Source organism: Apodemus sylvaticus, chromosome 7 (genome assembly GCF_947179515.1).
Source record: "Apodemus sylvaticus chromosome 7, mApoSyl1.1, whole genome shotgun sequence".
NCBI lineage: Eukaryota > Metazoa > Chordata > Mammalia > Rodentia > Muridae > Apodemus > Apodemus sylvaticus.
In genome coordinates, this window is record NC_067478.1 from 48590177 (window position 1) to 48607328 (window position 17152).

The following is a 17152-nucleotide window of genomic DNA, read 5'->3' on the forward strand; positions in this document are numbered from 1 at the left end:
GATAGCCTGAAACTCACTATAGAGACCAGGATAACCTTGAACTCAGAGAAATAGGCTTGTCTCTGCTCCCCAAGTGCTGGGATTAAACATGAGCACCATCACACCTGGCAGAACATTATGATTTATTTTTGGTGTGTGCACACATGCATGCATGATGGGGGATGCACACATGATGGGGGATGCATGCATGATGGGGATGCACACATGATGGGAGATGCATGCATGTTGGGGGATGCATGCATGATGGGGGATGCATGCATGATGGGGATGCACACATGATGGGGAATGCATGCATGATGGGGGATGCACACATGATGGGAGATGCATGCATGATGGGGGATGCATGCTTGATGGGAGATGCACACATGATGGGGGATGCATGCATGATGGGGGATGCATGCATGATGGGGGATGCACGCATGATGGGGGATGCACGCATGATGGGGGATGCATGCATGATGGGGGATGCATGCATGATGGGGGATGCACACATGATGGGAGATGCATGCTACGGCACTATGTGGGTCAGAGGACAACTCTGTGGAGTGGTTTCCCAGCATCCCCCTCTATGTGAACCAGTGAAGTGGAGTTCAGGATGCCACGCTTGCACTGTGAGCACCCTTACCGCCAAGCCGTGTCACTGGCCCTAAAGCTTTAAGTTCATTTTTTGTTGATTTTATTTTCCTTTTTGGAAGTGTTATGGATTGAACCAGGATCTCATAAATGCTCGTCAACATACTTTTAAAAGTAAGACATCGTAGAGGTCTAAGCCCAATGTATTCCCGTGCACATACTTTGGTGATATAAACATATACTATACCAAGAGTATCCAGTGAAGAACACCTGTGATTTCATTAAATTTACATACTGACTAAAGATTATCTGAGTATTTCAGGTCCTGTTTACCGACTATTTATTGACAGCTCTAGTTTGGTGTCAGAGAGGGAAAAGAGAACCCACAAACAATTTCAACATCATGGGAGCCAATCAATAGTAGGTATACATTACTGTAGAAGTCAGTCCATCACTGAATAGGGGGGTGGCGGGAGAAAGGGCAGCTTCTAGGATTGATTCGAATTCTACACTCTATACTTATTCTCAACATCTAGAAAGTGAATATAATTTTCACAAATAATATTATATGCAATAGAAGTAATAACATCTTAAATTCACCATGAAACTGGTTTATTATTTCCCATTTAATTACTGAATTTACCCCTGATTTAATTTTCTATTCTTTTCAACACCCAAGAATCAAAATGCAAAACATATTCATCTCTACATATAAAACTATTACATGTAATCTATGAATCCTAAAGCTAAAAATAAGTAATAAATTTTGCTTTAAAAGACAGCAAAACTGCTGGGTATAGGCTTGTTTGGTTGGTGGGTGGATGGGTGGTTGGGTGGGTTTGAGGCCGGGCCCAGCTACACAGCTTATGAACCCGAGGTCCTTGAATTCTGCCTCAGCCTCCCGTGTGCTGGCACTGCAGGTGTGCACCACCATGACCTACCCTATCCCTCTACTTTCCCTGAACCTTTACCATATGATTCACAACACACTGCACACATCGGGCATTCAATCCTACATTATCCCTGTGATACAGAATAAAGGGATGCAAGGAAACATAAGCAAGGCTGCATTTGGATGGGATACCAGCAAGTATCAGACCAAAGAATAACTACATTCTAAATTCAACATCCAAAACCGCTTAGGTGACTTAAGGGGCTTCAGAGAGGGGACTTCAAGTCAGGACTGGCTACTGCGTGATGAGGACGGTTAGATTTTATGTGGTATCATTGCTACCACATGCAATCCTCAGTGAGAGCGCCTGACAAGGGCAGGAACTCCACTGGAGCCAGGGAAGATCAACAGTGGAGAAGCACATTACGGCAAGGGAAACATTAATTCAAACAGACAAATGGAAATTCAGACTAGCTACACATGAATGTGTCTCTAAGTAAAGCATGTTAATATATGAAGAGGATAGCTATCACATCATAAACGCTAGCAAATTTCTGTTATATTTCTATATGTCGGGAGAGTGACAGGACATTGTATGTGTGGTAATCAGTTCGGGTTTTCCACTGGATGGATCCTGGATTTCAAATTCAGGTCCTCAGGCCTGTGACAAGTGCCAGTAACCACTAAGTCATCTCACTGGCCACCTAGAAATCGTTAACAGAGAGACACTTTCTATTGTTTTTAACATGCTATGTGTTCATCATGTTTTCTGTCTGTTTTGCCTTGGTTATTGCTCAAAACCACACTGTTTCATCAAACTCTCTATTAATTTGGGAAAGGAGAAAATACCCCTCAATCCTTGCACCTAACAATAACAACCACTGTTTACTAAGTCAGGTATTTTGCCAAACGTCTTGACTGTATCACCTCCAAGCAACATGTATAATTACTCCCAATTCGCAGCTGAGCTTCCCAAAAGAGGTGCAATGTAGCCTGCAGGAACATCAGCTTCCAAACTAAAGTCAGAATCAGAAGCCATGACTGTTTTGCCCTCGGCCCACAGTGCCCCCTGCGCCATCATTTTACAACATCTGCGTTTGATATGTAGCGGGCATCTTTCAGGCTTAATTGTAAACTCCAATGAACAGCAGTAAGAATAAACCTACACCTTTCTCTGATCTTCTTTTCTATGGAGTATTTAAGGTCACATACTTCTAAGGAAAGTCATGGTAGCTAGAAATGATCCTCCAATACCACGCCTACCCCAGTACAGTTTGGATCTAGAATGTCCTCCAAAGACACTACTGTTCAGGCCTGGTACCTCAGTTGGAAGTGTCAGAAGATGAGAGGACCTTTAAGAGGTGGCCCCTAGAGGCAGGCCTTAGACAAGCCACTGGGGTGTGCCTTAAAGGGATGGCGCAGGGCACGGCTTGTTTTAGCTTCCCCTTTGCATCCTGGCATCAGTGAAGTCAGCATCTTCCCCTACCACATGTCTCTGCCAGGACTCACTGCACCTCACCAAAGGCACAAATGCAGTGTGGGCGAATGACCCTGGACTGAAATCTCCCAATTTACAAACCAAAACAAATCTTCCCCCCTTTTAAACTAATTTAAGGTAAATCAACTGATTTAAATTAATTAAATCCATTAATTCAGTGATGGGAAGCCCAAAACAACTGAAATGTGATTACTTCTTAATATTAAAAATTTAAAAATAAATATGCCCTATTGAATGACTAAAGTATTTTTCACCAAGTATTTTAAGGTGTTGACAAGTCAAATTAATACATTTTAATATAATGCTCGTAATACAAACTTTTCAATTATACATTATTCTTCAGTGTTGTTTTGTTTTTATGCCTTATCCAAGGAGTGACTTTAAATTACTCTTTCTGTCAACTTCCGAATTAGAATGAACTCCCCCCCACTGTGAGGTTTGAAATGACTTTCAGCACGGCTGAGAGGAGACTTAGTTGAAGCTTCAGCGTAAATCACCACCCTACTCACACACATGTAAAATAACAGTAGGAGACACTCAAGAGACTTTCAGGGAAGCACACAATTCAGATATAAACCCTGGCCTCCCAAGATCCTGGGAGCTCTAACCAAGGCCCTGTGTTCTGGCCTAGTCTTCTGTACTAGTGACACAATCACTAACTTGCTTTCTGGAAGAGCAGATACTTTTGAGGAAGGGAGAAATAGCTTTGAACTTAATACTTACAGTTATCTTCCACATCTTTTTTGCTGTCCTCTTCTGCAGGGAATACTTGGTTTATGAGAGCCAAAAATGTCTAACAAACAAACAAGCAAAGGTTTGAGCATCTGACACTTTTAGATAGTGTGGGAAAAAAAAAAACAAAAAAAAACAAGGAGTTCAACTCGTGGCATAAACTGTAATGACCACAATACATTCTCTATTAGAGTATACAAATTCTACAACTTAACACTCATTCAGAAGACAGTAACTCTTAGCAAAAACTGTGTCCTGTGTCAGCTACTGCTGTAGACATGAATCAATGACAGCAATTAAATAGAGCAACCCAAGTTCTCACAGTGTCAGCAGGCAAAAATAACAAACACACTTATCCTAGCAAAGTGACAGGCACGCTAATCCTAAATTTCTACTTAGGGGCATGCTAGTAACCAAAAATTAAAAACATTTTATACTTGCATACAAACGATTTTATTGTTTAAAGACAAAAATATTCACACTCAGTTGCATACAACAAAAATATTAATGTTGTTACTTGAGAAGTATATTTGACATCAATTCCTACACAAAAATATGTCAAAATATAAAAATATCTGGTCCATGTAATTTAAAAAACCCACAAATAGGAGGGTGTGGTGGTACATGCCTATAATCCTAGTGAGCACTTGGGGAGCGGCAATCAGGAAGATCAGGAATTCAAGGTCATGCTTGACTATGAGTTGAGGTCTGGCAAAGCTACCTAAGACTCTCTTTCAAAATAATAATAATAATAATAACAATAATAATAACCCATAAAGAAAGTTGCATTCATTTATCACTTAAAATGGCATGGGAGACACTGCAGAATCAGGATAGCATCTTGTAACGGAGAGCAAATGATCTCAAATTGCATCAAAAGAGAATTAAATTTTAATCCATGCTATCTTAACAGTTATTTATAAATTTATACCTCTAAATAATTACAGTTAGCTCTTCTGGTTGACATTTCCAACTGTATCAAATGAAACCCTTAAGGAAAAATAGTTTGGTTCCTTTACAATAACATATGCAGGGTTTCACTCCTTGGTAGAGTTTATGTTCAGTATGTGCAAGACCCTGGTTTGATTCCCAGTAAAAGAAAAAACAAGCTGGGCGGTGGTGGCGCATGCCTGTAATCCCAACACTTGGGAGGCAGAGGCAGGCGGATTTCTGAGTTCAAGGCCAGCCTGGTCTACAGAATGAGTTCCAGGATAGCCGGGGTTATACAGAGAAACCCTGTCTTGGAAAAAAAAAAGAAAAGAAAAGAAAAAAATCAAGAAAAAAACAATATTTGTAACTCTATGCATGCAAGAATACCGTATACAATATGGCTATCATAGTTTATGAAGTAAAATCCAGGCTTCAAAGACAATTCCAATTCAAAATTATGACCAATGTAGTGGTCTGGGGATGGGACTCAGTGGTAAAGTGCTGATGTAAAGACTGGACGCAGTCTCTGGTACTACAAAAGAACAGTAAAGTCATATCGAATTTAGAAGACTGTAGAACTCAACACTCTGTAAGTTAATCCTTTGTAACCTAATGCATATGTTCTCAGTGTTATATGTGTTTGGAGGAGAGACCCCTTTTTCAAAAGTGAACACAGATCAACATGAACCAGAGTGTGACCATTACTTGAAAGAAGATATCAACTCATAACAATGATTCCACCGAAAAATTCATTCTGAAATAGCTGCTAAAGCCACAGAACTATGTAAACACTGTCACAGCCATAGCAACAGAGGGAGGGCTTGGTCCCAGCCTGGCAGGAGCTATAGCCAATGACAGAAACTCCAGAGGAGGAACGAATGCTCCAGAGGAGGGGCGGCCAAGTCTCTCAAACACCCAAAAATAATTTAATTAAACCATACGTTTGCAGTGCTACATATGTGCCCGATTAACAGTAATATGACATAGATCAGACCACACTGAAATATGTAGAATACTGAACAAAGGCACATCCCTTCAAATTGAGTTTAGTTTATTCTTGATCTGAATTATTCTGTCACCTACAGATGTGACAGATGACAAGAGAACAGGTGTACTCAGGAAGTACAGTCCTTGATTCACTCCTATCTTTTAGCTTACTGTGTTTATACAACGTGGTAAGCAAAAGGTAGAGCTTTCAAAATGTATCATGTGTGAGCTCTTAAAAACTCACTTGTTGGAAATGCCGTGCCCTGTAAGCACAGGCAGGCACCACTCATGAGGGAAGAAGAGAACACTCTGTCTTTTCCTTTCCTGAAGTCATCTTTAATTGGCCTCCACTAATATGCCCAGAATATAGTATGCGTTCTGGTTCCTGGGTTGTTTACAGTAACAGAACAGTGTTCTCTCGGAAAAAAAAATCTCCTGAGAGATCCATCTTGTTTTTCTGAGGTCCCCCGAAGGACGGCAGTCAAATGGCCTTAGTTAACCACGTATCGGTAGGATGTGAATTATTCACGGAGGGTGTGAAGTAAACAGAAATTACATCCGTACATTTAGTCAGAAGAAATGTCTAATAGGATTATTTGTTAAGCTTAAAACTGTGAGGTTGTGGTATCAAAAAGACCCAACCTTACGAAGACTGGAAGAAAGACCCATGTCCACACTGGAGGCCCTAGAGATAACCAAGGCACAACTACTAGTCGCTTGAATCTTGACTAGTCTATGGCTAAGATTTTTTTTTTAAAGGATGTAAATAATATATGTATAGAATTAAAGCATGTTTTATATTATTATCATAAAAAATATGTGGGTGGTTTAAGACTCAAATATCTGGGGCTGGAGAGATGTCTCAGCTGTTAAGAGGACTGATTGCTCTTCCAGAGGACCCAGGTTCAAATCCCAGTACCAGAGTGGCAGCTCACAACTGTCTACAACTCCAAGATCTGACACCTGCACACAGACATACATGCAGTCAAAACACTAACTCATATAGAATAAAATTTAAAAAATAAAACACAAAGCACAAAAGCAACAAAAAGATATTTACTCCAATCCCACAGTATATAAGATTAAGTAAATAAGTAAGTTTAAGTAAAACAAAAAAAGAAAGAAACAAAGAAAAAGGGGAAAAGGAGAACTGAACCACAGCTACCCGGAGATTCTAACAGTGTAGCATTTTATCACCCAGCTTAGAATGCTAGGTTTCTGATTATCACAGACTCATTCTTTCCTCATAGTACACACGTCCCATTTAATCAAGGAAGTCAGCTCAAAACTTCACTTACATTACCAGACATTTGTCTCCTCCACTATGGAAGGAATTGTTTTTCATTCTTGGGGGAAATATATGTATTTGTGTGTATATGTATGTGTGTGTGTGATTAAAAGAGATCCCATTTTGAAATCTCTCTGAGAAACTCACCTTGCCTTTTTGGTTCAAAGGTTCAATTGTTAAGCTGTCAGGGCCAATATCCACAATATTGCCCATCTGAAATCCATCTGTGGGGTGGGGTGCCCAAACGGGCTTTCCATCTTCCATTTTGAAGGAAGTTATCCACTATCTCCTGTTCAAAAGAACAAATAAAGCAACATGAATAATGGTGGAAACGTTTTTAAATTGTATCTCCTTTACACGTGCACATATAAATCTCAAGTCATAAAATACCTCCTGCGGGTAGGTATTTCTTCCTCCCATTGTATTTGTCACCTCTTGCCCCTCTATCCAGCTTAGATAAGGAAGGCTGAGGCTGCTCCACACTCAGGTTACGTCCTGTGAGCTCCCTGCTTCAGCCTTGAGTAAACAAGAGTCCAGTGTGGGAATGGAAGCACGGCTCATACCAGTCCTCCTAAGGTAATTTAGAACACTACCTCAAGCGATCTGACTTGCTCAATAGTCTTGTCGGAATAGATATTTATGGTGCACAGATCGAAGTGTGTAAAAGTGAGGGTTGGGGGCTTCCTGTGAGTCCCGAGCCCGGGACAGCAGGCATGTATTCCCCAGGCTTATTCCCACGCAACTGCTCGGCATATGTTTTCATTTTCTTATTTTGCTCCTGATTCGAAACTCACAGTGAAGTGAACAGATCTAAGTATGCGAGTTAATGAGCTGGGACAGATGAATGCGCTGCCTCAGAAGCACCGTCCTCGGTTCACAGAGCATCTCGGTGCCCCTGCAGTTCCCACGCCTCCCTCTGCCCGGGCATCATCTCCACTGTCCTCAGTTTTTTCTGCTCTTGAACTTCATATAAATGAGATCATACAGTCTGTGTTCTTTGGTGTCTGGCTTCCTTCATTTAAAAAAGCATTTTATAGTCAGCACAGTCAACCGTACCGCTGTGTGTGGGTCTACTGGCTGTTTACCTGCTGTCATGCATTTGAATGGTTTCCAGGTAGCGCCCACTGGGGAGATCCCATTTTCAACTGTTTCTAGGAGGGAGGCTTCCTTCGCTCTTGGCTTCCTGAGATGTTAATATTTATAATTTTGTCTACTGGGTAACCCAAAGGGCTCAAGCTATCCAAAATGCTTTGTTTTAAGAAGTGTCTATAAGACTGATGTGTGATTCCATTTGCAAGCTAGTCAAACCTAATGTCCTCCTTTCAGTATCACAATGGGGACCCAATTCCTTCACTGTTCACCTATATCTAAAGAGCAGGGGCCACACTGACCTGCTTGTGTGTCTGGGAGCTTCATCGAAAATCCTCATGTGGACTCTTAGATATAGTTCCTAAGAGTCACACAGAGACACATAGTCCAGTTGAAAGCTACTATGGTATTAGCATTTTGCAGGATGCATGGTGGTTAATATTTTCTATGCAGGGCTATAGGATGAGCTACTTTCCCTATGTAGGAAAGGCTAGTACGTTTGTGTCTATTTCTAACTTAACAAATAAGACGAAGATCCCCTGTAGAAGGTGAATCCGTAACAGTGCCGTTGGCTTTTGCTGCCTATGCTCATGCCTGCTTTCTCAGATGATAGAAGCTCCTGTGGCTTCGTACACCATTTATACTCAACGGTCTCTCACCGTCCCAGCTCCCCATGGAATTCTCAGGTTTTTACCAGCCTAGTGGAACCTAACGAAGCTAACACATACATTACTGTCATCATAATTCTGCTCTGCATCCTGCCTTGTTCTCCCACAAATTAGTAAGGGTAACAACGCGCAATCCAAATCACACCTGAAGTCATCCTCAATTCTTCTAGCACCTTCAAAAGTCTCATCACCTTCAATTATACCAACCCTCTGTCCCACAGGCATCTCCGATCCATCTACTCTTCTGCATCTCCTCAGTTCCCTCAGTCCAAACTAACACTGCTTTTACCTAGGCTTCTACAGTGCATGTTTATACCTGCTTTTACTCTTGCCAGTCCTCAGGACAGGGCTAATCCCTCTAAAGCACACATCTCATTGTGCCACTGTAATTCCATCAGGGCACAGACCATTGACTGCTCGATCCTAAGGCCCAGCCTGATATACACAACTTGACAGTCACTGGTGCGTGAATGAACTAACTGCTCATGCCATCCAGGAGAGTAAAAGGAGATGGGAGACTAGAAAGAGTTGAATTCTCTTAAAACCAAGGCCTGAAACTCTGACTGCTCTAAACAGGTTGCCTCCCTGATCTTGTCTTTACCCTTATCTCTGTGGTGGGATAGTATCACTTACCTTATAGAATTGCTGAGGGGATCAAGTGACATAAAACTGAGATCACCATTCTAATAGATGATAGCCACCCTTCCCACCCTTCCCCACATCCTCTCAATGAAACCACTAATCATTTGAAGGCAACGTTCTATACACAAAGACAAATGGCACAATGGACACTAGTGATCATTTAGGAATAATTATCCTTTTAAAAAAATTCATAAAACAACAAAGTCACACAGTAAAGGCCACCCTCCACCCTCAATCCAAAAATGGAATGGTAAATTGAACTGTTCAAATCACTTTCTCAATTTTAACCGTGCTGCAACTTTGCAGTGATGATGGAATCCTGAGTTCACAGCCCATATTTAACCTTGTTTCTTCATCATAGCCCTAAATCTACAGTGAAGGGATTCCTAGAAACATCTTTCAGGGCTGGTGAGACAGCTCAGTAAGTAAAAGTGTTTGCTACCAAACCTGACTGTTAGAGTTCATTCAACTCCCAATTCCCAGACCCCACATAGTGGAAGAAGGTGAGACCTGAGTTTCTGAAGGGTGAAAGCACCCTTCCTGCCAACCCCCACTCTTACTAAGCATGTTTACATAAGCAGAGCACCTTAAGGAATTGTAAACCAGACACAGTAGCTCATCTCTACAATCCCAGCACTCAGAGACTGAGGCAGGGCAATCACCACAAACTCAAATCCAGCCTAGGCTACAAACTGAGACCTTTCTCAATAAAATAAAAAATAAACAGATAAAAGTCCCTACCCTATAAAGTGACCCTTTAAAGGGTAGCCTCAATTCCCAGTGCTGCCACCCTAGATACTGTAAGCTCTATGGAAGACGGTAGAAGACGGGCTGCTGAACTACTGAGTGGGCAGGAAGTCAGTGAGCTCTGCTGGGATTCCTCATGGAAGTTTGGTCGTCAACATTCCCACAGTCACTGCTGGCAGACACCCTCATTAACTGAAAAGTACCTCATTTTTACTGCTCATCTGACAACTGATTGCTTATCTATGCAGACCATGCTGGGTTCAAAGCTAGGGCCACACACTAGGTAGATGTCCTAACACTGTGCTCTAGTCTGAGCTGCATTTGGTGACTAAGTACCCGCCAGAGCCAGTAGCAGCACTCTACAGAAGCACTGAGTAATCTGCAGGAGGCACTCCTGACCTGCCCAAGGGGCGGGCCTTCACCTGGTGTTGAAAGGCGAAAATGGCAAGGCCAGGAGGCGAGCTTCCGAGCTTCCTTCCGGGAGGTTAGGCGTGATAAACAGGAACCCTTCTATACTCGGTTTCCTCTGGACCAGAGAGGATGCCGACAGTGTCCCTGTGCCGTGTGCAGAGTGGGCAGGTTCATTCTACAAAATGTGAGCCAGCCGTATCACCAGCACCTTCAAGAGGACCCCTAAACGTGGAGTTGTGAGGTCTGACAGTGCCTCCTCGTGCCTGCTCGGCTAGACATTACACTTAAGCAGCAGCTACAAGTATTTTTGAGGTCGGTTCAAAGAACAGAGTAACTAAAAAGGAAGAAAGAAGCATTAAGCAGAACAAGCAGAAATCCCTAGGCCTGCTTACGCTGTCGTGTTGCTGGTTCTTTAAGCACCTACTATGTGTCATAAATAACTGGGCACTCGGAATAGAAGAGTGAACGAAGAGGACGGCAGCCTCGGGGACTTGCTGTCTGACAGGAAGACAACTAGTGGGAGAGAAGGATAAAGGGGGTGAACCCCTGTGGTAGCAGACCTTAAGTGGGGGACGTGAAGGGAGGACAGAGGTATCAAATTTGCCATTTGAAGAGATTACTCCGTTATCTGGAAGCCCCTGGCGCGCACCTTTGGCACACGGCTTTCCACTGGCAGCTTCTCTCGCCTGGATCAGTGTCCCCCTGGGCTATAGCTTCCTGGTGCCCAGACAACGTGAGAAAACTGGGCACTGGCTAATGGTTGGCCGTGGCTGGAGCCTGTTGCGTGCACCTAACACTATCTTCCAGCAGCCATTCCTGCCCCCCGAGAGATTATTTGTACACCAAACCTTCTTAGCACTCTCCAGCAAGATTCCCTTTACTATTATATTAAAATACCTCTGAAAATGCCTGCCGGAAAAAAAAATACTTCAGGTTATTCTTCTTCAGTTAGTTGTGGGAATTATGGGTGTTGTTTTATTATTGTCATATAGTATCATGTATTAATTAAACATTAACATTGACATTTACCATGAACATGGTGGTTTTCTAAAGTTATAGATAGAAAATACTACTAAGTCCAAATAAGGACAAAGAAATAAGAAGACATCTAAAGATTAACAAGCTCAAAAACTGACATTAGTTGAATAAACAATTTGAACTGATATTCATGTATTCATAGTTACTAAATACCCACTATGTGTGAGCTACTGTTGTAGGTTTAGATTATGATGGGAAATACAGAAGCCAACTGTTTTTCAGTGTGAGACATAAAAAGAGATCTCCAACACCCTTCTTACAGGTCTGGCTGACAGCAGTATGTGCTGGTCCTGGTGGCTGACCACTGAGGTCCTGTAGTATGTCACTTAATGTCTCAAGTTATGCCCATGACCACTGCATGCACAGAGCTAGCAACCAAGGCTAACTGGCACTATTAGAAAAGTCACTATAGTCGGGCAGTGATGGTGCATGCCTTTAACCCCAGCACTTGGGAGGCAGAGGCAGGCGGATCTCTGAGTTTGAAGCCAGCCTGGTCTACAGAGTGAGTTCCAGGACAGCCAGAGCTACACAGAGAAACCCTGTCTCGAAAAACTAAAACAAAAACTAAAACAAAAACAGAAAAGTCACTACAAATGCTATACAAATTAAATTGCTAAGATTAGTTATATGCTTTTTCTTACAGATTTTCAAAGACAAGATCACAAAACTTTAGATATAAACTCCTACATGAATTGTCATCACAAAGCAGGCTTGAAAGCAGATTCAAAATAATGTTCTCTCCTAACTCATAAGACTAAGACATTTTTAAACCCTCCTGACTTGGGTGTGAGTATGGGTATTCATGCACACATCAGACAGAAACAGGAAGTAAAACAACTTTCTCCTTACAACCAGTATTCACACAATTACAGAGGACCAGTCATACACACCGCAAACTCTCCACCACATCCCAGACGTTACATTAAGATGCTTGGAACATGCGTTTAACTCTTTCATATAACACATCCTGTCGTTCTTTTCAGCTCCTCAGCTCCTCTCAGACCCTCTCCACTTCCTCGTCGCGCTCTTTCTCTTGCTCTCTGTCCTCTCACCCTCGCTCAATGAAACAAAAACCAAAAGCAAAAAATGAAAATCAAAACAAACAAAAACAGCACAACAAAAAAAGTCAAAAACAAAAGTATACCCGCAGCATATGAATATGTGTGTATATGTGTGGTGTGTGTGTGTTCTCGTGCACTCACTTGCCAGTGCACTCAAATGTAGAGTGTGTAGAGACAGAGGAGAGGGAGGTTTTGTGTTAGCCAACAACTACTCCAGAGCAAGGGGCCTGCTTTGGAGTAGAGCTGACATACCCAGTGATACTCCATTGGAAAAGACTTATTTTCCTTTTCCTAGCAAATATCAATTCAAATAGCTCCTTGGTTGGGGGTGGGACTTTCCACTTCTCCCTTTCAGTGCTAGAATTCTGTCTGAGTGGAACCTGTGTGGGTCTGGTGGGTGCAGCCACAGTCTCTGTAGAAGTGTACATGCACATTAGACCTCTTGTATCTGGAAGACACTATTTCCTTGGAGTCCTTCACCACCTCTGTCTCGTACAATGCTTCTGCCTCCTCTTCTCAATAGGTCCCTGAACCCTGAGGGATTTGATGAAAACATTCCACTTATCAAGTGATCCAAAGTCTCTCAGTCTCTGCACATTATCCAACTGTGGATCTGTGTCTGTTAATTCCCATTTACCCCAAGTTTTCCTGATGAAGGTTGTGCACTGATCTATGGGTATAGCAATATGTCACTTGGAGTCTCTATTGCGATATTCCTTTAGCAGAATAATAGTACTAGGTTTTCCCCTAGGCCCACAAGCTCTCTACTCGCAGGTTCTTGATAACTTTGGCAGTGTCATATATGGACCTCATCTTATATACTGCATCTTAGATCCAGTTTTAAGGTGGTTGGTTATACCCATGACATGTGTGCCACTACTGCACCAGTAGATCCTGAAGGCAGGTCACTGTTGGAGGTCATGGGGTTTTTAAACTGGGTGATATCAACAATTACCATTTTCCTCTGGTAGCATGCAAAGAACCTTCTAGAACTATGGCTGCTTTAGCTCACTTAACTATTAAATCTATGCCAGATGGCTATTATCCCTCTTTATAAGAAATTAAGGTTTGAATGTTTAGGCCATTTGTCCAAGCAGAGATAATTAAGAAAGATATGCAGAAAGGGCCACTGATTGCAGAGTGACTGTCATCATTTGCTTTCTCTTGCTGTGATTAAACACTCTGACTGAAAGCGGCTTGTGAAGTACAGGATTTATTTGACTGACACTGCCAGGTCACAATCCACCTCCAAGTGAATCAGAGCAGGAATTCAAGCAGGAACAGAGGCTGGAGCCATGGAAGAATGCTGCTTGTTGGCTGCTTAGTTCTCAGTCATCATTCTCATACAACCCAGAGCCACCTGTGCAAGGGGTGGCACTGCCCACAGTGGTTCGAGTTCCTCCTATGTCAGTTAGCAATAAGAAAATGGCTCACACACACCTCGTACTGCAGTGATGTGATATGCCAGGGTGAGGGGTGTTGGGGGTGGGGAGGGACTATCTGCATGAGGGGGTACTGGGGGGGAGGGGGGCCTGATATTGGGATGTAAAGTAAACAAATAGATTAATTTTAAAAAGAAAGAAAGAAGGAAGGAAGGAAGGAAGGAAAGAAAAAAGAAAGGAAGGAAGGAAGGAAGGAAGGAAGGAAGGAAGGAAGGAAGGAAGAAAGAAAGAAAGAAAGAAAGAAAGAAAGAAAGAAAGAAAGAAAGAAAGAAAGAAAGAAAGAAAGAAAGAAAGAAAAGAAAAGAAAAGAAAAGAAAAGAAAAGAAAGAAAATGCCTCGCAGACTTGCCGCAGGTCAATCTGATTGAGTCAATTCTTCAGCTGAGGGTCCCTCTTGTAAAGTGACTCTAGCTTTGTCAAGATCGACTCTTGATCATTGTACTCCATGGCTTCACTTCAGAGAGTTTTCTGTCTGGGTCACTGGTCAATGTCATTATCTTGAAAAAGATTTGTTTCTGTAATACAACACTGTTCCCTGGTTCAATGTCATAACAATTAAAAATACACTAGTGTTATGTCAGGAAAGCATAAACTGCCTGAGAAAGCACAGGAAGGCTCTTCAGCCAAGTTCCAATCCTCCAAGTTTCTCCTCACTCTGCCTGCTCTACCTGTGGAGATTAGTGCTTGCTTAAGTCTGTCTGTTACTGATTAACTGCACAGTTACAAGAACAAGAACACAGACTTTCTCTTTCTGAGCAGAACCTGGTCACAAAGTATGGAAGAAGGTCACACCTGGGAAGTGTGCTGCCAGAAACACCAACACAACCAGACACAAGCCTCTGTTGCCAACAGGAGGCTGATCGTGTGTGTCTTGTTTAGATGCTGAGAACAACATTACTCAGGGACTAAGTGAGCGAGAGGGAATGTGCACAGCCCCACTCCAGAGGCCTTATTTAGGGACAGTGGATAACTGAGGCAACCCATCTGTCTGGAACCCAAACCCCTGAAAGTCCCTATAAAACAATATCCCTCAGGGCAAAGGGGAAGATGGTCGCTGGAAAACAAGAGCCTGCTATCTCCCAACAGCCAGCTTGCTGTCAATAAAGTTCTTTCTTTCCCAGTCACTCTGCCTCTGGATTCACTGACTCCATCAGTGGCAATGGTTACACTTGTTTTTCTCCTCTATTCTTCCATCACACAAAAGACTCCAGTGACCTAAAAAGGTGCAGGGACTTCACACTACTAGCCAGCGAGGCTATCGATGCTGTAGCAGTGGACAGCAGCTGGGTAGCCACTAGTTCCCTTTACATCTGACCCTGCCTGCCTAGAGTCGTGTGGCATAGCATGGACACTTTAGATGCCATGTGTCCTAGATTGTTGAGACAGTGTTCCCAACATTCTGCCTGTAAACTGGAGTTCCCAGAAGCACCCTCATGTTCAATTATTTGCTGAAGCAGCTCACATAACTCAGGGGAACACTGATTTATACATGACAACTTATATGACATATGAAAGGGGCTGAGGAAATAGCTCTGAGGGTTAAGGGCCTGCTGCTCCAGGATGAACTGGGATTGAATTCCCAGGACCCATAGAAAAGCTTAAGGTGGAGGTGCGCATGTGTATCCCCAGCTCTGGGGCTAGAATGTAGGAAGCAGGCAGATCCCTGGAGCTCACTGGCCAAACCGGAAAGTCCCAGGTTCAATGACAAATTCTGTCACCAATTAATTAATTAATTAAAAATAAAGGTGAATCAAGATAGAAAAAGACATCTGGTGTTGACCTCCGACCATCACATAAATAAGCACACCTGAATACAAACATGTACCACAGTCAGATGGGGAGAGTGGGAGATTCAGATAAAATGGCACATCAGGTGGGCTTGCAAGGAAACCTAATTAATGTCAGAGTCACTGCAACAGGACAGTCAATTAAAACATGATCAGACTAAAGGATGTGGCCCAAAGGTAAGACATTAGCTGGAGGAACTCAGCAGGGCCAGCTTGCCGCAGCCTTCACTCTGACCTCTTGTGCAACAGTCCTTCTTGCGGGGTACAGGGCAGGATACCCTGGGCAAGGAGGGTCTCACTGCTGTATGGCAGAATAAGCCAGAGAAACTCTTCCTAGTCAGATCTAAGGCAAAAAAAGACCGGGGAAGGTCAGAAACTGTATCACCTGCCTTGGAGAAGAGAACTTCTAGTTCCTATTGCCTACATAAAATAAAAAGAATGAAGAACATTTATGTGTGTGTAACAATAACGTATATCATATATATAAGATATATATATAATATATATATATATATTGTGTGTATGTATATATCATGTCACCATATTACAAATATGTTCAGATACTGTACAGGAGGAGAAACTTAAACTATCTTTCCAAATTTCTATTTAGAGGTCATTTGAATTATTTGTAACTCCATTATGTAACATGCATTGAAAGCAATACATATCAAGCCAGTCCTAAACATGCAAATTTTCTATTTTAAAAATAGTTAAATAGTCCTCACACTCTCATAACTCTGTATACTCATTAACATGGATGTGGGCCCATATATTCGAACTTCTCTTTTATTACAAAGCATCCTAAGAGGTCAATCTAAGGCCCTGTCTCTTCATTCACTCCATCTATCCTACCCCTTCCCAGTCACAAATGGAAACCCCATTAATACCAGTCAATCTTATGCAATCTCACTGTCTCCGTTCTCCTTCTCCATTTGCCTCCTCCTTTCCTCTTGCCCAGCATCATAGGACAGTTTTCCCTGTTACTATCGAGCTATTCCATAACCTTCTATGCCACTCACTGCCCCCGTTTTCTCACTGCTCAACTTCTCGAAAACCCATTCCTGTCCAGTGAACATCTCAATGCCTCCAGAGAACCAGTGACCTTCACTAAATCACACGGTCAAGTTTCCATCTTCAAGTTCATGAACACGAAGCATTCCCTGACAAACGGGATACTCTGCTCCTTGAAGCAAGGGCTCACTTATTTGCCTGTATGGTTCTTACTCTACTTCAGCTCCTATTTGTCTCCTTTGGCCAACATCTTTCTTCATTCCTTACCTCTGCCTGGTTTTCCTGACCTGCTAGAGTCAGAAATCATTAGGATTGAAATCTTGGGACTTTTTCTCCACCCATTCTCATTTTCTTGCT

At 42.4% G+C, this 17152-nt stretch overlaps 1 protein-coding gene across 5 annotated transcripts in view; it reads right to left on the reverse strand.

Moving 5' to 3' along the window:
* The window catches only part of Myo6 (myosin VI), a 135986-nt gene that overhangs the window by 79316 nt on the left and 39518 nt on the right, over positions 1-17152 (reverse strand). For all 5 annotated transcript variants that reach the window (XM_052187742.1, XM_052187741.1, XM_052187745.1 and 2 more), the window contains exons 2-3: positions 7048-7189; positions 3687-3756 (exon numbers count right to left, since the gene is read on the reverse strand). In XM_052187742.1, the coding sequence (XP_052043702.1) occupies positions 3687-3756; positions 7048-7164 (187 nt within the window). In that variant the 5' untranslated portion in view covers positions 7165-7189. The remainder of the gene's footprint in view (positions 1-3686; positions 3757-7047; positions 7190-17152) is intronic.